Source organism: Lactuca virosa, chromosome 4 (assembly GCF_052849685.1).
Source record: "Lactuca virosa cultivar CGN04683 chromosome 4, Lactuca_virosa_CGN04683_v6, whole genome shotgun sequence".
In the NCBI taxonomy this organism is placed as follows: Eukaryota; Viridiplantae; Streptophyta; class Magnoliopsida; order Asterales; family Asteraceae; genus Lactuca; species Lactuca virosa.
The window spans coordinates 370,072,590-370,097,126 of NC_136429.1; the positions used below are offsets into that span (position 1 = coordinate 370,072,590).

The following is a 24,537-nucleotide window of genomic DNA, read 5'->3' on the forward strand; positions in this document are numbered from 1 at the left end:
AACCACCACCGTGGGGTGGTGGCTGCCGCCTCCTGCCGCCACCGGCCGCCGTGTCGGGTGGCGGTGTGCTAACCTCGTTGAGTTTGATTCGTTTGGGGTGCTTGAAACCCTAATGGGCTTAATGATATTCTAGTGGGTCTAATAGGCCCAATAAAGCCATAATTGACCTAAAAGCCCAACAAATTGATAAATGGGCTAGTATTTGGGTTGGAAAACTCTAATGCCAATAAAACCCTAATTTTGAGAATTATTCGGGACACACACACAGGAATTATTTAATAGTTTGAAATATTAAATAATAATCATTGGCAATGGTTAATCTAAGCAATATTGGACTTAATGGATTAAGTCCTTAGCGGATTAAGTCCTTAATGGGTTAAGTAGGAAGCTTAACCCTAATCATCATTATATGTGAAACCCTAGTTTCACTTGGGTTTATTATTGGGCCTTGCTATTGGGCCTTGATGATTGAGTATTAATAGGCCAACCAAGAACAAGTTAATGGACCAAAGTAATTAGATGGGCTTTAGGATAAAGGCCCATGTGATGACTTGGGCCCAATTTGGAAAATTGGGCCATAGATGGGCCGTAGTTTGGACCTTAATGATTATATGATGTTGGGCCATAGAATAAGACTATGTATAGGCTTGGGCCCAATTTGGAAAATTGGGCCATATGTTGGGCTTTAACTCATAGTTGACTTTTGGGCCTTTGGGTTGGGCCTTGGGCTTGAATAAAGCTAAGTTAGGGGTAATGTATTAATTACCACAAGTATGTACATAATGTTATGTGTTGGAACCCGATTATTAATTGGGTGTTATTTTGATGTTGAAAGTTCGGGAATCTGTCATCCAGCAGCTGGGGTTGAGTTTGCAGGACTTCAGCAGTGTGGGGTTGAGTCTACGGGACTTCAACAGTGTGAGGTGAGTTACCTTCCAGTGGGGGTGGGTCTAAGGCCACAATGCCGGCCCACCAACAAGAGTAATTGGTAGATAATTGTCTTTGTGATAATTATCTTAGGTATGCTTATGTGATATGTTTATGATATGCTTATGTGATATGCTTATGAGATATGCTTATGTGATATGCTCATGAGATATGCTTATGTGATATGCTATGTGAGTTAGTGGTAGTAGCAGGAAATAGCTTTTCCCTGACTCGGTCGTTAGGACCGAAGGGTAGGTCAGTACCCCAGATATGCCTGACCGTATGATTATATTTTGTTATTGTATGATAGAGGTAGGGGTGAAATAGTCCCCGTATCCGGTTGAGATAGACCGGAGGGTATTCGGCACCCCAGAACGGCCTGACATAGGTAGGTCAACACCCCAGAATGGCTTGACATGGGTAGGTCAGCACCCCAGAATGGCTTGACATGGGTAGGTCGGGCACCCCAGAATTGCCTGGCAGTATGTATGATATGTGATTGTATGGTATGTGGTATGATGGGGGAACTCACTAAGCTTCGTGCTTACGGTTTTCAGTTTTGGTTCCAGGTACTCGTTTTAAAAGGAAAGGAGCCGACTTGATCGCAACACATCACACTATGGTTTTCCGCACATGAGATCTTTGGGATTACACTATAATATTGTTTTATGATAACATGTTTTGATTACTTCTACTTTGGTTTTGACATGACATGATATTATGGATGATTTATTATACTGTTGGTTTATAATAACGTAATTAAAAATGAAATTTTTGTCCTGTATTTTTGGGATGTTACACAAAACCTCATATCTTCAGCCTCCATCCCATTAAACCCTAAATACGAAACCCTAGCTTGTTCTTGAGTGTTCTTGAGCTTTGGTGGTTAACTTTTTGTGTTTTTGCTCACTTTGAAGGAGAAGGAGCTTGGTGTTCAAGCATTGGTTGGTGTGGAGCTCATAGATCCAGAGTCTTCATCCTTTTTGCTAGCATTTGAAGGTATAAAGTTTCTATCTTGGTAACTCTATGAGTTAGATCTAGTCTAGGGTTTGTTTTGGGCATATTATGGTCCCTTGAGTTATCTTTGTGAGTATGAGCTGCTCCAGGAGTTTATAATGTTGGATCTTAACATTTCTGGAGTTGTTAATGCATAAAAATGTCATCTTGATGGGTTTAGATGAACCATGTGAGAGTTGGTGTTCATATTATGGACTTAGGGGCTTTTGGTAGCATCTGGATTGTTCATATCTGGATGATGCAGAGGCCTAGATGATGTAGAGGTTCTATATGAATCTGTATCTGAATGATAAATTGATTTTTGGTCAGACATTTGAATGTCTGTCTCTTAATGATGAAAATGACCATTTTAACCCTCTGAAAGAATTAACAGAAAAAATTACCACACAAGTAGACCAACAACATAACAGAAAAAATTAAGCAAGAAAATAGCATATTTCAGCAACATAGAGCAACAAAATCACATCAAGAAGATATCATATTTTAGCAATAACATCTTTCAGCAACAAAACTACCACACAATTATTCCTAATCTGTTTTCATTAAATTTTCGGAGATTCCAGCAACATATTTCCTCAATTAAAAGCACATAGAACAGCAAAATCATCAAGAATAAAGATCAAACACAAACAGCCCCAAAGTTCAAACAAAAAAATGCAATCCAATATCAAAATCACAACAATCCAGCAACAAAATCGCAGCAAGAACATAAATAAAATTAAGGATCGGTGGATGAAAAAGAGCTTGAAAAATCGACAATTAATACAGAAATCGAGTATAAACCTACCAGTGTGAAGGGGGAGGCGACTAAGACGGATGGTACGAAGGTGGAGAGGCGTTGTCGGAGGTCGATGGTAAGGGCAGAATAAAAGCTCGATGGAGAAGAGGGGGAAAAAAGGCGGCGTTTTTAGGGAAAAGGGTAGCAAATTGAATAATTTCATCCAGACCCCTCACCAAATTTGACCGATTAAGGGGCTATTTCTTTAATGTCTTACCGAATAAGAGGTTAAAAAAGGTTAAACCAAACGCTCTGAATCTGAACGATCCAGAGCCAACCTCTCTATGAGATCATTAAGAGGCCAAACAAACAGCCCCTTAGTTGGATGAAAATGGGTTTTGGGTCCCATTAAGACATGCAAAGGAGTAAAGTTGCCAACTTTATGGATTAAGAACTTAATTAGAGGTTAGATATGGGTTTGGACGTTTTGGTCATAAGCATTAAGTGTTTAATGTGAGGTTTGTTCACTTTGTGAGTATGTTGGGCATACATAGGTGTACGATCAGCGTAATGCATGAAGTCCCCGAGTTCAAGCAAAGACGAGTTGTATCTTATGCAACGAGGAGCTGTATGCCGGGCGTAGTGGAGTACAAGTCTGGTATGCAGGGCGTACACTGCATAAAGTTTTTCTTGATTTTGGGCCACCTTTTGGACTTTAGGGTTTTGGGCCCTTGTTGGGTCTCAAGTCTTCTGAGTATGGGCCACCGTTAGGGTTTGGGCTTTCATAGATTTGGGCCATTATTGGGCTTTTGGTGCCATTGAGTTTGGGCCTAGGTTACTGGGCCAATTAAAGGAAGGGTAAAATGGTCTTTTACTCTAGGTGTTGGGGTTAATGAATTAGATTCCCGGTTACGGTTTATGATCCAATTATTAATTGGGGTTTTATCTGATTCGTTAGTGCGGGGATTCTTCGGTCCAGTAGCCCGAGCATCAGCTGGATTGTCAATGGTATGAGGTGAGTTTGCCCACTACACTGTAGAACACTAGGGATTGTATGTGCTTGTTGTCTTTGTGACTCCTAATGTATGTGTTGTATGCATGTGTGCCTGTTTGCTATATCTATGTGGGGTGAAATACACTCGGTACAACCTTGTACTGACATATGAGTTGAAATAGACTTGAGGGTGAAATAGACCCGGTACAACCTTGGACTGACATATAAGTTTAAATAGACTTGGGGTGAAATAGACCCAGGGGTGAAATAGACCTGATACAGCCTTGAGTTGACGTATATGTATGGTATGCAGTATTTTGGGGAGCTCACTAAGCTTTGTGCTTACAGTTTATGTTTAAAATGTTTTCAGGTACTTCTGGTTCAAAAAGGAAGGGTCCGGCGTGACTGCACTGCATCCACCCATGTTTCCGCATTTTGTGATTTTGGGATTGTACTCTGATAACTTTTTTACTATGATATACTTTCAAATGTTTAAAATGGATTAATGATGTTTATCGTTGAATTAAAAATGAAAATTTTACCTTATAATTTTTGGGACATTACAACACTGCTGCTGTGCATAGAGTCACTCCACAATTTTGTATCTACGACACTTGAGCTCGCCGAAATAATCCATTGAAGCTACGGTTTTGTTGCATCAATGATTCCCCCGAACATCCGGTCCTAAATAAAATCATCCTTGTCACTTTATTGAATAGAGAGAAATTAGGTTATTAAATAGGTAAGAAAAACTTTTGATTTCAAAATTTTAATCGATCGAAAGAAAACTTTTGATTTCAAAATTTTGATTCGCTCAAACATTAACATGACATATTGTTTATTATTAGATGTCGTGAACTCATGACTTACATTAGGTCTTTTCTATCATTTGAAAATACATATGTACATTAAATACAACAAACATCGATAATACAAAAAAAGAGTCATTGACTTAGTAGCTAACACGCCCCACCTTTCAAGGAGAAGTCGCAGTTTTTTCTTTTGCCTTCGTATTTCCCTTTTTTTATTTTAAGTTATTATTTTTAAAATACATATTGGTGATTGTTGGCCAATGGCTAAAATGATTTTTTTTTCTAAAAAATAATGGCAAATGGGGAACAAAAAAATGTTGGGTCTAAACACAAACTCATACATAAATGTTAAGGCTAAATACAAACTATGAAAAATACAAAACCAACAGGTCATCATCTGTCGGTGACCGGCTAAGTGCCAAAAAAACAAAATAAATTTCAAAAATATAATAAAAAATGAAAGAACAAAAAATAGAGCTAAAAAAATTGCATTCTAAACATAAGGCTGGAGGGAATGGTGCCACACTTCCTCATGAAACCGCAGTGCCACGTAGGCGACACATCAGCAATTACCACAAGTGTGGTTTCATGTCACACCTAAGGAGTGACGCCACACTTAATTTAAAAGGTTTAAAAAGAAAATATATATATATATATATATATATATATATATATATATATATATATATATATATATATATATATATATATATATATATATATTACGGTCAATTGGAATGACAATAGGAAGAGAGGAGCACTCCCTTGGAGTGCCACAGTGGTCTCTACCGCACCAAAACCAAAGAAAGGAGACGATATTCCAAACTAAGGCTACCAGGAGTGGAGGGCAAAGAGACGCGTGGGAGCTGACGTGTCAGCTCCCTTCACGCGTGAACACCGCCCCACCTTCCGGTGGGTTGCCTGTGACGTGGAGCTGGAGACGGAACAAGACGCAGATTGTGATTGGTTTATTTCTTTTTTGACCGTTTGCTTGCATAAACGATATAAAAAAACATAATAATTAATTAATTATCATACCTACCATTCTATCTTTCTCTCTATATATACATCCATTTTTATATAAAAATTTTCAAAACAAACACAAATACTCTCTCAAATCAAACACACACATTCAACAAAAAATGGATAGCGGTTCTGATGACGTGTTGGTTTTGCACACATTATTGTCTGCGGCATAAGACTTGATTAATGAGAGAGGCGAAAGCTCACACCGTGAGAAGAAGCATAGAAAATGGATCAACCGGGATCGAGAGGCGGCATATGAACTTTTGGTACGTGGTTATTTTTCTCCTGATAGTTTATACGACCTAGCGAAATTCGAAGATCGTTTTCGTATTAGTAGAACTTTATTTTTACGTATAGCTAGAGATTTGGAACGTAATTATGAGTTTTTCCAATTATGATGGGATGCTAGAGATAAATGGGGTTTTACTACAATACAAAAATGTACGGCCGCTCTTAGACAGTTGGGATATGGTATAACCGCAGACGCATCAGATGAGTATCTGAAAATGTCTAAGAGGACGGGTCGAGAGTGTACATATCTTTTCTGTGAGTATGTTATAAAGCTTTACCGTGACATATACTTGGGACATCCGACTAAAAGTGATGTCGAACAGTTGTATGCCGCGCATCAAGCTAAACATGGTTTTCCAGGGATGCTTGGTAGTATTGATTGTACACATTGGGAGTGGGCAAATTGTCCCAATGCGTGGTGTGGCCAATTCACGCAAGGAGATCATGGGGTCCCGACTGTTATATTGGAGGCGGTTGTTTCACATGACCTATGGTTTTGGCATGCATTCTTTGGTATGGCGGGGTCCAACAATGACCTGAATGTGCTTCAAGCGTCTCCGTTATTTAACAATATTTTGCAGGGTAAAGCACCAGACATGTCATACGTTGTGAATGGAAATGAATATAAATATGGGTATTACCTAGGTGATGGGATATATCCAGAGTATGCTACATTTGTCAAGTCATATTCATTTCCAGCCGATAAAAAAAGAAAATTGTTTAAGTTAGCACAGAAATCTGCACGGAAGGACGTGGAATGAGCGTTTGGAGTCCTAAAACAAAGGTGACACATAATCAAGCATCCGACACGAGCATGGGATAAGGCAAAACTAACAACGATGTTGACTGCTTGTGTTATTTTACATAACATGATAACAAAAGAAGAGGGTAGGGCTATATGTTCATATACCGGGAACGATATACTTAATCCACCTGCAGTGATACAAGTTGGCAACCCGGCATACTTCTTTAGAGTTTTGGAAATTCAAAATCGTGAAACACATCACAATCTACGTCACGATTTGACCGAGCACATATGGGGGAGACAACTAGAAGGGGGAAATGACGATGAAGACGAAGAGGATGAGGGTGATGATGACGAGGCGAATGCAGAAGGTGACGACGAGGCGGGTGAGGGCGATGAGGTCGATGACGACGACGAGTAGTATTTATCTATGGTTTTTATGTTTTATGTTTTTTTTTGTTTTTAATTAAGTAGTGTAATGTTTGATTTGTTATGTTTTATGTTTGTTTTAGTAATTTAGGTTTTAAATCTATGTTTTTAATTAATGAAATGTGGTTTTATTTTTTTGTGTTTTCAACAAACTTATTTATCTTAAAAATTATATTTTTTATTTACTACAATGTTACAAAAAATAAAAAATAATAATAACATTTAATTATGTTATAAATTTTATTTTTTTCTAATATAATGTTACAAAAAATAAGAAAAATAAAAAAATAAATATTGTTAGTGGTGACGATTTCGTAGGTGTAATGGGTTGGTAGTAGGTTGGTGGTAAAGCTGATGTAGCACAGAGATTACCCCCATTTTTCCGGTGTGCTGAGGTGACCACTCCGTTTAGCGTGATGTGGCAAGAGAAAATACATCCTCTGCATTGTAGAAAGCCTAATAAACTTTCCATATTTTTTGATCGTATCAACCTCGAGAATCCAAGCAACAACAACACGTGGGTATATGCCACAAGCAAGAACAGAGCATGTTCTGGCCCTAACGCATTGGGTTTTACGCAGCTCTTGTTTCCAATTTCCAATTTCCAACCCCACCAGACTCCGCCCTCCACCGCCGGCCAACCAATTCCAAGGGCACGCCACTGAATCTCAGCCTTTTGAACTCCATCAGCAAATTGATCACCGTCACCCTTTTCCATCGGTACTTCCGTACCCTACGCTTTTTTATTCTCCACGAATTATACATCTCCTACAATGCTTCGCATTCGTACTTCTCTTTTGATGCAACTAGTTGGTGTTATCTTGAATTACTGTTGATGATCCCTTGTTGTTTCAAGGTTCCACTTACTAAATTTGTGTCACGATGTTATACCGCTTCAGTCCCAAAATAGCAAGGTTTTGAGTATCAAATGGAGTTAGATTTAACTTCAAAATTGACGAGATAAATTCTATTTACGTACAAGAATTTCTTAATTACACTCAACAACGTGTTGGAGATAAGACAATTTTCGTCAAATACAATTTACGCAGTACTCTTCTAACCTTTCTACAGCTGGTTATGACAGCAGTTTACTAAAAAGAGCTAAATAGTACATCTCAGAGACCAGTTAGGGTTATTGTAGGATCAATAAGCATAAGTATCTAACTTGCTTTCGATTAGAGGATACAAGATACACTTCAATTTGTGTGATCAAAAGGACTAATTTTCAACATCTAGATTTCTACAAGTTCTTTCATGTTGGGAGAGAATCTGCCCATTACTTTTGAAGTTTGTAATAAATAGTACAAACGTAGTTACATTTGTATTAGATTTATCACCAGTCTTTATCTATTTCAAGTTGATAGACAATGGGTTCAAGGGTTAACCTAAAAACTGGAAATTGTATCATCATCTTCTTTTAAATGGGAGAACAAGATTGTATCTGTGAATGAAGACTCACACTATGAGCTAATATCATCTTTTTTGAACATCTGTTCTTGGTAATTGCAGTAGATTGCTATGGCAGAAGTTGACAAGAGTACTTCTGCTAATGGGATGCCAGAAAATTCACAGCTTGAAGAAACACAAGAACATGTAGAAGCTCAAGTCACTAAAGGTGGTGAAAATAGATGGCCTGGATGGCCTGGAGAGAGTGTTTTTAGGATATTGGTTCCTGCACAAAAAGTGGGAAGTATTATTGGACGAAAAGGCGAATTCATCAAGAAAATGTGTGAGGAGACAGGGGCCCGCATCAAGATTCTTGATGCTCCACCAGGAACAACAACAGAAAGAGCTGTAAGTTTCTTTTTCATAAGACCATAACTATTTCTTGTAGAAATGTTAGGTGTTCATTTTCATGATGTGTATGTAATCGATTGATTGATTGTGTTATATAAAAGGTGATGATATCTGGAAAAGAAGAACCTGATGCTTCTCTTCCCCCTGCTGTAGATGGTCTTCTTAGGGTTCATAAACGAACAGTGGATGGTTTAGATGGTGAATCTTTTCCTGTTCCAGTTCCACTAGGGTTCATAAAGGTCTCCACAAGGCTGCTTGTGCCAGCTGTACAAGCAGGAAGCTTGATTGGAAAACAAGGAGCAACAGTAAAATCTATCCAAGAAGCATCCAGTTGTATTGTTAGAGTTCTTGGTACTATTTCTCAACTTTTTTCAAATTTTTTTTTTTGAAGTTTTGCATTTTTGTTAGATGCGTATTTTGATGTTATGTCAACTTTGGAAACTGTTATTGCAGAAGATTTACCAAGTTTTGCTCTTCAAGATGACAGAATTGTTGAAGTAGTTGGGAAACCTGGTGGGATACACAAGGCAGTTGAATTAATCGCTTCTCATTTGAGAAAGTTCTTGGTTGACCGAAGTGTTATTTCGTTTTTTGAAGCGCAAGTAAGTCTTTTATATTTATCTTGATTGCAGAAAAGCAAGTTCCCTAAGGCCTCATTTGTTACATATAACAGAACAGGTTATACTGTGTTTGGCATGCAGTGTACCAGGACTGTGACAGATGTCAATGGGAAAAAAATTGCAACTTTTTGTCCCATTCAAAAAGGTGCAACAAGGTGGGACAGGGACTTACTCTCGTTCTCTTGTCTGTGTAAAAGACGTAAATACCCTTCTCATTCTCATCATGGAAAATAGCCTACAAAGCTTGTCCCGTATAGTGTCAGAAACGCAGCCGTAGGCTGCGTTTGTTACTCAGGACCAGACTGGACAATCTTTCTAAGGCTATTTTCCATGATGAGAATAAGAAGGGCATTTATGTCTTTTACATAGACAAGAGATCGAGAGTGAGTCCCTGTCCCACCTTGTTGCACCTTTTTGAATGGGACAAAAAGTTGCAATTTTTGTCCCGTTGACATCTATCACAGTCCTTGGTACACTGCATGTCAAACACAGTATAACCTGTTCTGTCTTACGTAGCAAACAGGCCTAAGATTTATTGGATGATTATAGTTACACTAATTCATGAGCATCGCCTCAGATGCAAGCACCAAAGCCTAAAATGGAACAAGAAATACCCCCTCCTCAATCCTGGGGTCCACCACCACAAACTTTTCCTCCAAATTTTATGGCAGCTCCAAGGCAAATTGATAATTACTATCCACCACCAGAGATTCAGCCTCACCAAGGAATATCAGCCTACGGAAGAGAAGCTCATGTAGCCATGCAAGCAACAACAACACCTCCCTCAGTTATCACACAGGTTAGTTTATCTGTTTATGATTGGATAAAATAGCAACATAGTTTTTGAAACTGGTTGACCAAGTCAAATGTGGTGACATGGCAATGACAGGTGACACAGCAAATGCAGATTCCGTTATCGTATGCGGATGCTGTGATTGGTACAGCTGGGTCAAACATAAGTTATATCCGTCGTGCCAGCAGTGCAACTACTAGTGTACAGGAAACAAAGGGAGTTCCTGGAGAGATGACTGTGGAGGTTAATGGAACTGCTTCACAAGTCCAAACAGCTCAGCAATTAATTCAGGTTATAAAATTTTAATTTCTTGATAATTTCGGTGTAATATGAACAAGCACAACTTATTTTAATTCATATATTCCAGAATTTTATGGCTGATGCCGCCGCCACCACCGCCGCACCACCACCACCACCACCACAAAGCCAAACAAGCACATCGGAACAAGGATATAATCCTTATGCCGCCCATGCTACAATGTATGCATCACCACCAACCACCAGTTATGGAGGACAAACAGGAGGCTATGGTTCAATCTATGGTGCTAATTATGGTTATTAAGGTTAGTGGTTAAAATTTTTTAATTTTTTAGATTTTGTATACGTTTATAAATAAAATAAGTGTTAACTTTATCTATGATTAAAAAATAATTAACAAGGTCACATTGACACATTTGGTTGTAGTATTTCATTTTTTTTATAAATTATAAAAGATGATATATTGAATTTGTCTATGGTGTTGTTTCTCTTAGAGTTAATGTACTTAATGTATAAAATACTTAATGAGTTAAGCTATATATAGTTGTTTCTTTTTTACTTAATATTAATAAAATGTTTATATAGTTGTTTCTTTTTTACTTAATATTAATAAAATGTTTTGGTTGGTTAAGTTAGGAAAGGGGTGTTCTTAGTATTAAATGGTGATTCTATATTTTAATCTTTCCAAAATTACACTCATCTTCCCGTAAAGCAATTCATGTTCTCCCATATATTTTTTTTTTGGCTAATCTACTTTAATGAATATTTGGATTCAATTATATTATTCAAACTTATTTTAAAACTGTGTTTAATTTAAGTTGGTAATTGTGAAACTGAATACGAGTATTAGTGGAGGAAGAATTCTTCCGTATTTCTCATATCTTCAATAACTAGCAGAGGAATACATTTATACAAAAAAAGAAAATGAATAACAAATTATCCTAGTTTACAGCCTTATCGAATAAATCTCATTTACTTATCTTATACAACAATCACTTCTATATTTGACCTTATTTACACTGGGTATTGCTCTCGTCAACACTCCCCCTCAAGGTGGAGGATGTATATCCATCATTCCCAACTTGCTAACAGAGCACTGAAACACTCTTCCGCAAACTGTCTTTGTTAACATATCTGCTAGTTGTTCATTAGATGACACATGTGGAAGTTCAACCGTTTTCTTTTCAAGATGATCTTTAATGAAATGCCTATCCAGTTCCACGTGTTTTGTTTTGTCATGATGCACTGGATTGTTAGGAATTCGTACAGCAGCTTCGTTGTCACAATACAACTTCATAGGAACCCTAAGCTCTGCCTCTGCACTTGATCTCGCCACCACCTTATGTTTCTTATATGTTTCTTACTCCTCCATGTGACAAGATTCCCATAAATGAATGTAAAGTATCCAGACGTAGACTTTCCAGCATTATAATCTCCACCCCAGTCTGCGTCCGTATATTCGCATACCCCATGACCTTTGCTTTTCCCAAAAAACAATCCTTTCTGTAAGATGGGATAAATGTTCCCAATAATTTATTGATTTTACTAATCACACTTATATACAATATTACAAGGAGATATATAAGGAATCTAATAAGTAAATACATAAAACAAATAAACTAATTTACATAGGTGATTTATTTCCAATACCCCCCTTCAAGCGCACAGGTGGTGGATGAACTCTGAGTTGCTGCCGAAAACTCTCAAAAAGTGGTCGAGGTAACGGTTTGGTGAAGATATCTGCCACTTGAAGCTTGGTTGGAACAAATTTTGTATGCAACTTACCCGACAACACAAGTTCCCGAATAAAGTGATGATCAATATCTATATGTTTGGCTCGTTTATGTGCAACAGAATTTTGACTTAAGAAAATAGCACTAAGGTTGTCACAAAGTAAAGTCGGTGGATCAGGAGGTAAGGCATTTAAATCACGTAACAGATTAGTAATCCAGATGAGTTCTACAACAGTATTTGCCATAGCCCGATACTCAAATTCACAATTGGACCTAGAGACAGTAGGTTGTTTTTTAGCACTCCAAGACACAAGATTTCCTCCAAAAAAGATAGAGTAGCCATAGGTGGAACGCCTAGTCTCAATGCAACGAGCCCAGTCTGCATCGGAATAACCAATAAGCGTAGATTTGGTAGGCACAGAGAAATGAATACCATGATTGATTGTGCCTTTTACATATCGTAAAATTCGTTTAACAAGGGTAAAATGTTGGTCCGTAGAAGAGTGAAGAAGTTGACTGGCTTGATTCACCGCATAGGAAATATCGGGCCTAGTGATAGTCAAGTATTGAAGAGCTCCAACAAAAGACCGATACTGAGTAGGATCATGAAAAGAAGTGCCAGTAGAGGTGAAAACGTCATTTGTAGCTAGCGGTGTACCTATTGGTTTCGCATCAAGGAGACCGGCCCGACTCAAAATATCATGAGCATATTTACTCTGATTTAGAAATAAACCATCAGAGTCATAAGTAACCTCAAGCCCAAGAAAATAGTTCAATTTACCCAAATATTTTATAGCAAACTCATTCTTTAAGCAAGAGATGAAGCGAGTAATGGAAGGGGTGTGGTTGCCAGTCAAAATAATGTCATCAACGTAAACCAAGAGGTACAAGAGACACGATCCTTGATGAAAAACAAAGAGAGATGTATCAGCTTGAATACACTTGAAACCTTGAGCAACTAAGAAGGAACTCAGGCGTTGAAACCAAGCTCGTGGGGCTCGACGAAGGCCATACAAGGCTTTGTTGAGACGACAAACATGTGTCAGATTTTTAGAGTCAACATAACCTGGAGGTTGCTCCATATAAACGGTTTCATGAAGGTCACCATTTAAAAAAGCATTTTTAACATCACGCTGATGAATAGGCCACCTATTTGTGACAGCCAAAGATAAGATAATGCGAACAGTTGTAGCTTTAACCACCGGACTGAAGGTATGAGAAAAATCAAAACCCAGAATTTGAGTGAAACCTTGGGCTACAAGACGAGCTTTATGACGATCAATAGTCCCATCAGCATGATATTTAGTGCGAAATACCCATTTAGAACCAACAACATTCGCATGTGATGGTCGTGGGACAAGAGTCCAGGTTTTATTATCATGAAGGGCCTGTATTTCTTCCGACATAGCACGACACCAATGATCAATTTTGGAGGCTGATTTAAACCCCTTGGGCTCCTTGGCAGCAAATAAGGCACGTTGCAAATGTGTTGGGGAAATAGCAAGAAGATCAAAGATATGGCGTGGTTTAACAATGCCAACTTTGCTTCTGGTAAACATAGAATGACCGGGAGTTGGAGTAGCCGGAGGTGATGATGGTGGCAACGAGGCTGGCGACTGTGGTGGCGGAGATTGTGGTGGCGGCGCAGGTGGTGGGGAAGATCCCGGAGACGCTGTTGGAGTCGAAACCGGAGAGGATACTCGCGTCGATGATGATGTCGGGGTTGTAGCTGTGACAACCCGAAATTTCTATCTTGTAAAGCTATTCAACTCAATCATCAATCAGACTTGTTTTTGCTATCTTTTAGCTTTGTTAAGGGTCTGTTTGAGTGTTCTAAGCCTAGTATATTCAAGGATTGTGTGTTAGGAAGTATCTACTAGAGTTCATTGTGTTGCATTCAAGCCAGAAAACTCCATCACATGGAGTTTATGGCCGTAAACTTTTGTCTAGCCGTGAACTCTACCCCTTAAGTATGATTTTCCTTCATTTTTCTTCACTTCTCACATCTTCAAGTCAAGAACACTCATTTCTCTCTCAAGTATCATCAAGAACACTTCCATTTCTCGTCAAAGTTGTAAGTGATTCTTTCATTATTAGTTGATATCCTTCTTGATCTAGTAAAACCCTATCATTTCATCTGTGAATTCATCTCTTTTTGGGTTAGATCTTCAAAACATCAAGAACACCAAGAACACACACTAGTTCTTTGGGTCGTGAACACCCCTTCAAGCTTCCAAATCGTAAGTATCCTTTCCATATACTAGTTATCCATTAGAAGCTCTTGAATTCCAACCAAGAATCAACCATTTTAGCATGAACATCAAGAGTTTACGGCCGTAAACTCTCCCTTGGCCGTAAACCCTTCTCATGATCATCTTTGGCCGTAAACCCTAGCTATTTCATGTGTTAGCTGTAAACATCTTTGGCCGTAAACACCCATAGTCGTAAACACCTTGGCCGTAAACACATCTAGGCCGTAAACACACCCTTGTGTGGCCGTAAACACCTTTAGTGCAATCATGTGTGATTGTAACACTTCATTCCAAGTGTTTCCTAGTCCCTAAGGTTGTTCCCTAACATGATTAGTTGTTATATACACTAATTATATACATATATGTGTCATTATATGCTTAATAGGATCCGTTTGTGCCCGAGACTTCACTTGACACTTAGCATCCTATATCGATCTTACGTTCGAATCACTCACTACAGGTGAGTTCATACCCCCTTAACTTATCTTTTAAATGATTTTAAATGCTTTTATGGGGGGAGATACAAGTAGAAAACATTATAGTTATTGTATCAATCACATGTGATTAATAACTATCAAACAAGTGGATTTTTTATACTTCAAAACTGTATTATCAAACAAACTATTTCAAAATATTTTATAAACTGACATCAAGTCATCTATAACCATTCAAATGGTTAAAACTCTTTTATATGCTAAACTCTTTATCAAACTCTTTTAAACTTATATATTGTCAAAATCTTGTCTATATGGGTATAGTTATATAAATAAGGTTGAAAGGGCTTAGGACTGATAACTCGCTTTATTTCATGTTCCTTGTTTGGTTGTGGACTTAGGGTATCGGTTGTTTGTCCGAGTGTCGTTTAAATCTTAGTTATATATTATGTATATGTATATAGATATAAAAGTTCTTCCATTCAGTTCAATACCTTTGGGTAGCAAAGGTGTTCAAACATGATCAGTCATTCAAACAACAGTACTAGTAAACTATAATAGGTATAGTTTAGAGGATTACTACTTACTATTTCTAGAACAATGAAACTTACAAGAGTCAGTTCATACATGAGTCAGTTCAAACATACTAAACACTAGACAGAAAGAACATACTATACATTAGAACAAAAGGAACATACTATACATTAGAACAGAAGGAACATACTAAACACTAGACAGAAGGAACATACTACACGAATACAAGATCAAGATAATATTAATGTGAGCCACTACTTCATGGCACGACAATATACTGTTGTGTCACGTTTTGTAACCAGAGTCTCCTGGAGGGAGAGCGTAAGTTTGTGTATAGATCTATACGGGATTGACCATCCTACACTTTACTGCTAGTTACAGTAGGACCTGCAGGTCTATGGGTGACGAATGTCATATCATTTTGATGTCTTTGATCGTCGTGTTTACTAGTCAATCAAGTATGGTTATAATCTCATCACATTTTACCTTAATTAAACAAACTGGTTTAAGGTAGTTAGTACATCGGTAGTTACTTATATACAATACTACTGTACATCTTCATTTCCCATTACATTCATATAGTGATCTTCTCACATAAATGGTAATGTAAACTATTTTCTGGTAATGATAGTTATACTTGGGAAAAATACTCACTTTTACAAAAGGATAAACATACAAAACAGTCGGGTCTTGGTAGAAGACTACTTTAGTAGAAAATATAGGATTTTCTAGGAAGTATACAAACATTTGCATCAAACACATACAAACTTTACATCAAACACTTACAAACATTTTCATCAAACTTATACAAACATTGACACTAAAATTATTATTAACTCACCAGCTTTAATGCTGATCTACGCTTTCAAAATAACTTGTATTCTCAGGTCATCACTAGACAGGTACCGATGACCAGGTTTTGAGAAGACGGAGCATGTTCAAGACTCGTCTTTTATTTTGATTCATATTTTGGTGTCTTTCAAACTATACACAAAACTCACTTGTTTTAAAATTATATTATTAATGCAATGGATGATGTTGTTGCTTGTTTTACTATTATGCATTGTTATGATACTCTACATGACGTCCTCCGCCCCCGAACGTTTCCGCCCTTCTGGTTTGGGGGTGTGACAGATTGGTATCAGAGCTTTGTTTATAGTGAATTGAGTATATCAACCCATAAAAGATATACAACTATAAACACATCGGGATTAAAACACTCTGACCAAGAGTTAATACTTTTAAAATAATAAAATATTTTAGTAAAGTATTTATACAAGCATTCATACTAGGATCAGTGTCATACTAGAACAAAACAAAAGTATTACGATTGTTGGACAGCAGTAGGCTTGGGGACATATGATCAGATTTGGGATTTATATAGCCTGATCAACTATATCTTTCCGAGAAGTGATTAGCATGTGCCTAGGAATGGTTGTGGTGTTGCAGCAAGTCTAAAAACTTACCAACACTACTACAATGAAAACTTTAGAACAAAACATAAAACTTAAAATACTATAGGAGTATTTTGTGTTACTATAATTACTTATGTGCAAACTAAAAGGTCTTTATTAGTATGTCAATAGTTGCTGAGTGGATACGCTAAGGTTATATGTGACTAAGGTGTCATAAACTTAGAATCTGTGATCTTTGCTTTACTTCGTGTTCCTTGTTTGGTTGTGGACTTAGAGTTAGGGTCACTTATTCGAAGGTCTATTCTATCTTGGTTACATACGATTGGTATGCACTACGCAAATATTGGAGTAACTGGTAAAGATCATCCTATAATTATCTTAAGTAATACGTCTATTAACTATTTCTTTTACCCCTATTCTCGCATAGATAACATGGTTGGATTCCATCCCCACGGCGACCCGTACTTTCCCAACTTGGGAAATGGTGGATGGCTCGATGCAGAGCCAGAAGAGAATCATGCAATCCCTTTAGATGATGACTTCACAGAAAACTTCCTTGAGGATTCTGACTCAGAGCCAGAAGTCAATGATCTACCCCTAGTGGCTCCAATCCCAAATCCTAACCCTCGTCTGGCTTTTCAAGGCCCGACGCCTTTGTGGGCTGAGAACTTGGGAAGATGGAGTCAAGAGCAGGGTCAACCCATACCATACAACGGAGACAGAAGCTTTTACAATCTGAGCGAGGGAGGCTCAGCAGACATAATCCTGCCTATTCTGGTTCGCAGGGTTGCTCGAAATGACGAGCAGGGTAGGGCAGCTATCAACCGAGTCATGGAAGGTGATGCCGATGCGGGAGTCAATACAGTCCGCATTCTCCATCTACAAGCTGCTCATGGTAGAACTATGGCCCACAATGAGGCCCTTCAGAGAGAACTTGCTGCAACCCAAGTTGAAGTCAGGGAAATTCGAGCACGTCAGGCAACGTTCGAAAGGCGTATGAGGGAAATGGATAGACTCTAGTTTAAATTTCATCAGGCAGAATCAAAGGCTCGTCCGAGCGGTTCTCGTTGCAAGTAGAGTCTACTCTACTTTGTCTTTTGGATATAACTAGGTCTATGTATAGACTCTAGTTTAAATTTCATGTTTATCTTAAAACCTTGGACTTTCAGTCTATTAGGTCTTGATGCTGTCAAATTTTCTTATTCTGGCTTGATGTAAGACCTACTCTTAGGTCATTTTTCCCGAACTCACTACATCTTTAATGCCAATATTATTGACAAATATCTAATCTCATGGGAAATAGTTAGATCTCTATTACAATCATACTCTCATCTGTTTAATTCGGCTATGGTGATTTAGTTCATGGATCACTCTCATTTTCTCACTATTGAATTCTTACCGATATCTTCATTTTTGTGAACTTATAGCTACAAGATGCCTCCTCGTAGATCAAACAGGCGCACTACTCCGATAACTCCAAATCAAACTCCACTACCTCCTCCACAATTCGATCCGGCGGCTATCCAAGTTGCAGTGGTTGCGGCTGTTACGGCTGCCCTAGCTCCATTCAACACGACCGATACTAGCGGGAGTGGATTGGGTGTTAACTACACCCAAGGTGGTGGTCACAGGCACCCTAGGGAGTGTTCGTATAAGGACTTCACCAACTACAAGCCCAGAACCTTCAACTGGACTGGTGGAATCATTGCCCTCTCGCAATGGTTCGAAAAGGCGGAGTCGATCTTCGAGATCTGCTCCTGTCCGGAAGGGAGCAAAGTTAAATTTGCTGCCTGCACCTTCGTGGACAGAGCCCTGACATGGTGGAATAGCCATGTCAAGTCACTAACCTTAATAGTGGCAAATGCAATGGGCTGGGAAGCTCTGAAGGAGCTCATGATTGAAGAGTACTGCCTGAGGGGCGAGGTTCAGAAACTGGAACAAGAACTTTGGAGCCTAACCATGAAAGGCTCCGATATAGTTGCCTACACTGCCAGGTTCAGCGATCTGGTGGCACTATGTCCAGGAATGGTCCCTACTGAAGGAAAGAAGATTGAGAGGTATATCTGGGGGTTGGTGCCTCCATTCCAGGGGAATGTCTTAGCTTCAAACCCCACTACCTTCGACATTGCCAAGCGATTGGCACAGCGGCTCATCGATCATGGAGTCCGCACCCCTACAATGACAACAACCCTTACCGTCTCAGAACCATCCAAAGCTGCTGACAACAAGCGGAAGTTCTGGGACAACAAGAAAAAGAACGCGGACCAGAACTCTGCCAAAAAGCAGCAGGTCGTGGTTGTTCATGTCGCGATAGCACCTACTGCTACTGCGCCAATGAAGCAGTAAGCTGGAAGCTTGCCCAAGTGCAACAAGTGCAACTTCCACCACAACGGCCCCTGTCGGGAAATGCAGTGCTCTAACTGCAATAGGAAAGGGCACATTGCTCGTTTCTGCAAAGCTCCGGCTAGGCCAATCACCCAGGTCCCCGGTGTTGGTGTGGGCCAGGCTTGCTACGAATGTGGCGAGGTGGGTCATTACAAGAGGAACTGCCCGAAGGCAGGGAAAGCGGGCGGAGTGGGAAGGGTTTTGGCTATAGGCCATGAGGAAGCAGTAGCGGACCCTACAGTGGTCACTGGTACGTTTCTCCTCGATAACTCATATGCATGCATACTGTTTGATAGTGGAGCGGAGAGGGGTTTCGTGAACCAGAAATTTGCACACTTACTTAAACAACAATCATGCGCACTTAAAGAACCGTTCATTGTAGAAATGGCTAACAGAAAGACTGAGAGCACTAGCTGCATATACATAGGATGTACTCTAACTCTAGATATCCATTCATTTCCAATCGACCTCATGCCGATCCCAATTAAAAGTTTCGATGTCATTATCGGCATGGAATGGTTGAGTTCTCATCGTGCCGACATCATGTGTTATGAGAAAGCCGTTTGTCTTAATCTACCGTCTAGCGAAACCCTAGTTATCTACGACGACAAACCAGGCACGAACCTTCGTATCATTTCGAGCATACAAGCCCAGAAGTACTTGCGAAAGGAATGTCATGAATTCCTTGCTCATGTTGTCGATATGAGCCAAGAGACGAGAGACATAAAGAACATCCCAGAAGTACGCGACTTTCTCGACATCTTTCCAAAAGAACTACCAGGATTACCTCCATAGCGTCAAGTCGAGTTCAGAATCGACTTAGTTCCAGGGGCTACCCCAGTAGCCAAATCGCCCTATCGTCTAGCACCAGCTAAGCTGCATGAGCTATCCGGTCAACTTAACGAACTTCTCAACAAGGGCTTTAGTAGACCAAGCTTCTCACCCTGGGGAGCACCGGTCTTGTTCGTGAAGAAGAAAGACGGATCGTTCCGTATGTGCATCGACTACAGAGAACTAAACAAGGTTACCGTCAATAATCGTTACCCTCTGCCTCGCATAGATGATTTGTTCGACCAACTGCAAGGGGCGAATTACTTTTCCAAGATCGACCCGAGATCCGGGTATCACCAATTACGAGTGTTAGAGGAGGATGTTCCGAAGACAGCCTTCCGAACTCGTTATGGACACTACGAGTTTGTAGTGATGCCATTCAGATTGACCAATGCGCCCGCAGTATTCATGGACTTAATGAATAGGGTGTGCCGTCCTTACTTAGATCAATTCGTTATCGTATTCGTCGACGACATCCTTATCTATTCTCGTAGTAAGGAGGAGCATAGTCAACACTTATGTCAGATTCTAGAGACACTACGAGCAGAGAAGCTTTATGCGAAGTTCTCTAAATGCGAATTTTGGATTCGAAGAGTCGAATTCTTGGGTCACGTGATTAGCGAGGAAGGAATTCACGTGGATCCTTCCAAAATAAAGGCCATTGAGAACTGGTCAGCTCCGAAGACGCCTACAAAAATTTGTCAATTTGTAGGCCTCGTTGGCTACTATCGCAGGTTCATTCAGAACTTCTCTCGGATCGCGATACCGCTTACTACATTGACCCAGAAAAGCGTGGCCTTTGACTGGGAAGAGAAACAAGAAAAGGCGTTCCAAACGCTGAAGCGAGCCTTATGCAGCGCACCAATACTATCCCTCCCAGAAGGGATAGAAGACTTCGTGGTTTATTGCGATGCATCCAACCAAGGGCTTGGCTGTGTTCTTATGCAACAAGGTAAGGTTATCGCCTATGCCTCAAGACAGCTAAAGACACACGAAGTCAACTACACCACACATGATCTTGAGTTAGGAGCAGTGGTATGTGCTCTGAAGATCTGGAGACACTATCTGTATGGTACTAAAAGCACTATCTTTACAGACCACAAAAGCCTACAACATATATTCGACCAGAAGGAGTTCAACATGAGACAACGACGATGGGTCGAGCTACTCAGTGACTACGAATGCGAAATTCGTTATCATCCCGGTAAAGCCAACGTAGTAGCTGACGTCCTAAGTTGGAAAGAATACTCTGGTCGTAGATTCAAATCATTGACTATAACTATCCATTCACATCTGTCCACACAGATTAAGGAGGCTCAGATAGAAGCCTTGAAGCCCGAAAATGAGGCGGGTGAGTCCCTTAGAGGGATGGATAAAGACTTGGAAGTCAAGGGTGGCGGAGCCTTATATCTCATGGATCGGATCTGGACACCGAAGCACGGTGGTTTCAGAGACTTGGTCATGACCGAAGCACACACCACTCGATATTCCGTCCACCCAGGTTCAGATAAGATGTATCTTGACCTCAAAAAGTTATATTGGTGGCCTAACATGAAAGCAGAGATTGCTACCTTTGTGAGCAAGTGTCTTACTTGCGCCACGGTTAAGGTCGAATACCAGAAACCCTCAGGTTTACTTCAGCAACCAGAGATACCTGAATGGAAGTGGGAGCGGATCACAATGGACTTCATAACCAAGTTGCCCAAGACATCAGGTGGTCTCGATACCATATGGGTGATCGTAGACAGGTTAACAAAGTCCGCACACTTCCTGCCTACCAAAGAAACTGACAAGATGGAGAAACTAACAAGAACCTACATTAGGGAGATCGTAGGACTGCATGGTGTTCCCATATCCATTATCTCTGATAGAGATAGTAGATTCACTTCAAGGTTCTGGCAGTCGCCACAAGGTTCCCTAGGAACTAGGCTGGACATGAGTACAACCTACCATCCGTAAACCGATGGACAAAGTGAGAGAACTATTCAAACTTTGGAAGATATGTTGCGAGCCTGTGTGATAGACTTTGGAAAGGCATGGGATACTCATTTACCCTTTGTTGAGTTCTCCTACAATAACAGTTATCACACAAGCATAAAGGCTGCTCCATTTGAAGCCCTCTATGGCCAAAAGTGCAGATCCCCTCTGTGCTGGGCTGAAGTGGGTGACACACAGTTAGCTAAAGGACGAGTTCCTGACAGCACTCTCACAGGTCCAGAGATCATTCAGGAAATGACAGAGAAGATCGTTCAGATTCGTGAACGATTGAAAGCCTCTAGAGACTAGGGATGAGCATCGGAAGCGGGTACCTGCTTTCGGAACCGGAACCGTCTCGGAACTGCCGGTTCTGGAACTGGAACCGCCTTAGGCGGTTCCGGTTCTGGTTTCTAAAGTCTAGGAACCGCCTTAAGCGGTTCCGGTTCCAATTCTTATTTTTACGAAACCGATACCCGCTGGATACCCGCCGGTTCCGGTTCCAATACCGGGTACCCGGAACCGGCGGTTAACCGGAACCGGTACCGACGGGTACCAGCATTTTTCTAAAAAAAACTATATATTAAAATTTTATATTTTGGTAATTTTGTTTTAAAAAAATAGGGAAAAAGAAGTTATACTGATTACCTTAGACCTAATTCGTTTTTAGGGTTTTTGATTTTTGGTCTTTAAAAAAACGCCGTCTGCTTCTCGTCACTCTCCTCTCTCTGTTGATTTGAAGCTTCAATCGCTCCGATCATTGTTCTGTTCAATCGAAGCTTAAGTCGGATTAGGATTGGAATACGTGGATCCGTATTAACTGGGTTTTTGATTTAGTTGTTTTGGTTCAAATTAAAAGTCGAGGTTACTTCGCATAGGTTATAGCTGGTTTCATAAGTGATTTACTAAGTATTTGCATAAGTATTTTATCTGCTTTAACCACATGGTAGATATCAGATTTAAGGCATGTCCCCATTAACAGTATTTTTGTTTCTTCAGGTTATGGGTGCAGCGTCACCCAGGAGGCAATATAATACTCTTATTCTTTCACACCATAAGTAGAATTAGCTAGATTTATTGACAGATAAATATTCTTCTTTCATACATTGATCATATATTATGATGTTCCTATTGTAAGTTCCAAGTATGTATACCCTTTCAGGTATCATGTGCTTATTTTGGTGTCAGAAGGTGTGACATTCTACATTTGGTGTGACATTCTACATAACAATGGTTAAACATGCTTCAGTTTTAACAGAATTTTCCGCTTTTAAACAGAGTTATTTGGTTTCATTTTACCTTAGGTCAGCATTGGACCAAAAGAAAGTTAAAGAGAAGAATGTATATGGAGTAGGAGTTGCTGTTGTTGTTTTTGGGTTGGTATTTTCTCTTGGAGATTTCCTCCCTTTTGGAAGGTATGATATAGTACCCCTAGGTTGTAAATTTAACTGGCTTCTATATATTTATAATTACTTTCCATCTGTAATCCATATATATGCATTTTTCTTTTCAGTGTCAGTCCGAACAAGGATGGCTATTGTAGCAAAGAACACATTGTCACCAGAAGAGAAAGAAAAACTCAAGGTAAAGAACTCATGTTTCCTTGCAGAAAGTTCAAAATCAGGGCTTCCTAGGAATGGATCCATTTATTTCCTTGCTTGAATACTGTTAAACAGGTTAGAATGGATTGGCTCTGGAAGGTAAGTCAATACTCAATACTCATAAAAATATAAGTAACATATTGTCTGATTTACCCTTGGGTGGCATTGGTAGGTTTGTTGTAATTGACATCTCAGCAAGACCACGTAATCTGCTTCAAATATTTGTTGTTGCTGTTTTTGCTGTGGGTGTTTGTTGTTTTTGCTGCTGTTGATTGTTGTTGTTGTTAATATTGTTGTTTTGTGTTGTTGTTGCTGATTTGTGTTGTTAATATTGTTGTTTTTGCTGTTAATATTGTTGTTTTTGTTGTTTTATCGTTGTTTTTGTGTTAATTAAAAGTGGGAAATGTTTTTAGTAGCTTATTTTTTAAAAGATTAATTTTTTGTAAATGTTTTGGTTTTATATCTTGTACTTATATTGTTTGTATAGGTTAATTTACATAATTTACATAGCATGTATAAAATAACAAGTTTTAATACTCAAGACGTCGTGTTCCCGGAACCAGAACCGGTTCCGGCGGTTCCGGGAGCGGTTCTAGTTTTCTAGGAACCGGTGTAGACGGTTCCGGTTCCAATTCCAAAAACTTAAGAACCGCTGGTTCCAGGAGCGGTTCCGGTTCCGGCTAAAATAGGCGGGTACCCGGTTATGCTCATCCCTACCAGAGACCGACAGAAAAGCTACGCAGACAAGAGAAGGAAACCTTTGGAATTTCAGGTTGGCGACCGTGTTCTATTGAAGGTCTCACCCTGGAAGGGATTGATACGCTTCGGAAAGAGTGGAAAGATAAATCCAAGATACGTAGGGCCTTTCGAGATTCTCGCTAGAATCGGCCCTGTAGCTTACAAACTCAAACTACCTCACGAACTTAGTAACGTACACCCTACTTTCCACGT

At 39.5% G+C, this 24,537-nt stretch overlaps 2 protein-coding genes across 4 annotated transcripts; both read left to right on the top strand.

Moving 5' to 3' along the window:
- Positions 1-6,000: 6,000 nt before the first annotated feature.
- Positions 6,001-6,546, top strand: LOC145106326 (uncharacterized). Its single transcript, XM_079043332.1, has one exon. It carries the CDS (start codon positions 6,001-6,003, stop codon positions 6,544-6,546), a length of 546 nt encoding a protein of 181 aa, XP_078899458.1.
- An 845-nt stretch (positions 6,547-7,391) lies between these two features.
- On the top strand, positions 7,392-23,551 carry LOC145108730 (flowering locus K homology domain-like). 3 transcript variants are annotated; one of them, XR_013708512.1, is made up of 9 exons: positions 7,392-7,679; positions 8,469-8,753; positions 8,858-9,107; positions 9,210-9,358; positions 9,954-10,175; positions 10,266-10,460; positions 10,537-10,732; positions 23,290-23,400; positions 23,499-23,551. XR_013708512.1 is itself a non-coding variant. In XM_079045804.1 (8 exons), the coding sequence occupies exons 2-7, from the start codon at positions 8,478-8,480 to the stop codon at positions 10,729-10,731; spliced, it is 1,287 nt and encodes a 428-aa protein (XP_078901930.1). In that variant the 5' UTR covers positions 7,392-7,679; positions 8,469-8,477; the 3' UTR covers position 10,732; positions 23,148-23,163. The 3 variants fall into 3 exon arrangements, 2 of the variants coding, with proteins under 2 accessions (XP_078901930.1, XP_078901929.1); XM_079045804.1 differs by lacking the exons at positions 23,290-23,400; positions 23,499-23,551 and adding an exon at positions 23,148-23,163; XM_079045803.1 differs by lacking the exons at positions 23,290-23,400; positions 23,499-23,551 and having other exon boundaries at positions 10,537-10,990.
- The last annotated feature ends 986 nt before the right edge of the window (positions 23,552-24,537 follow it).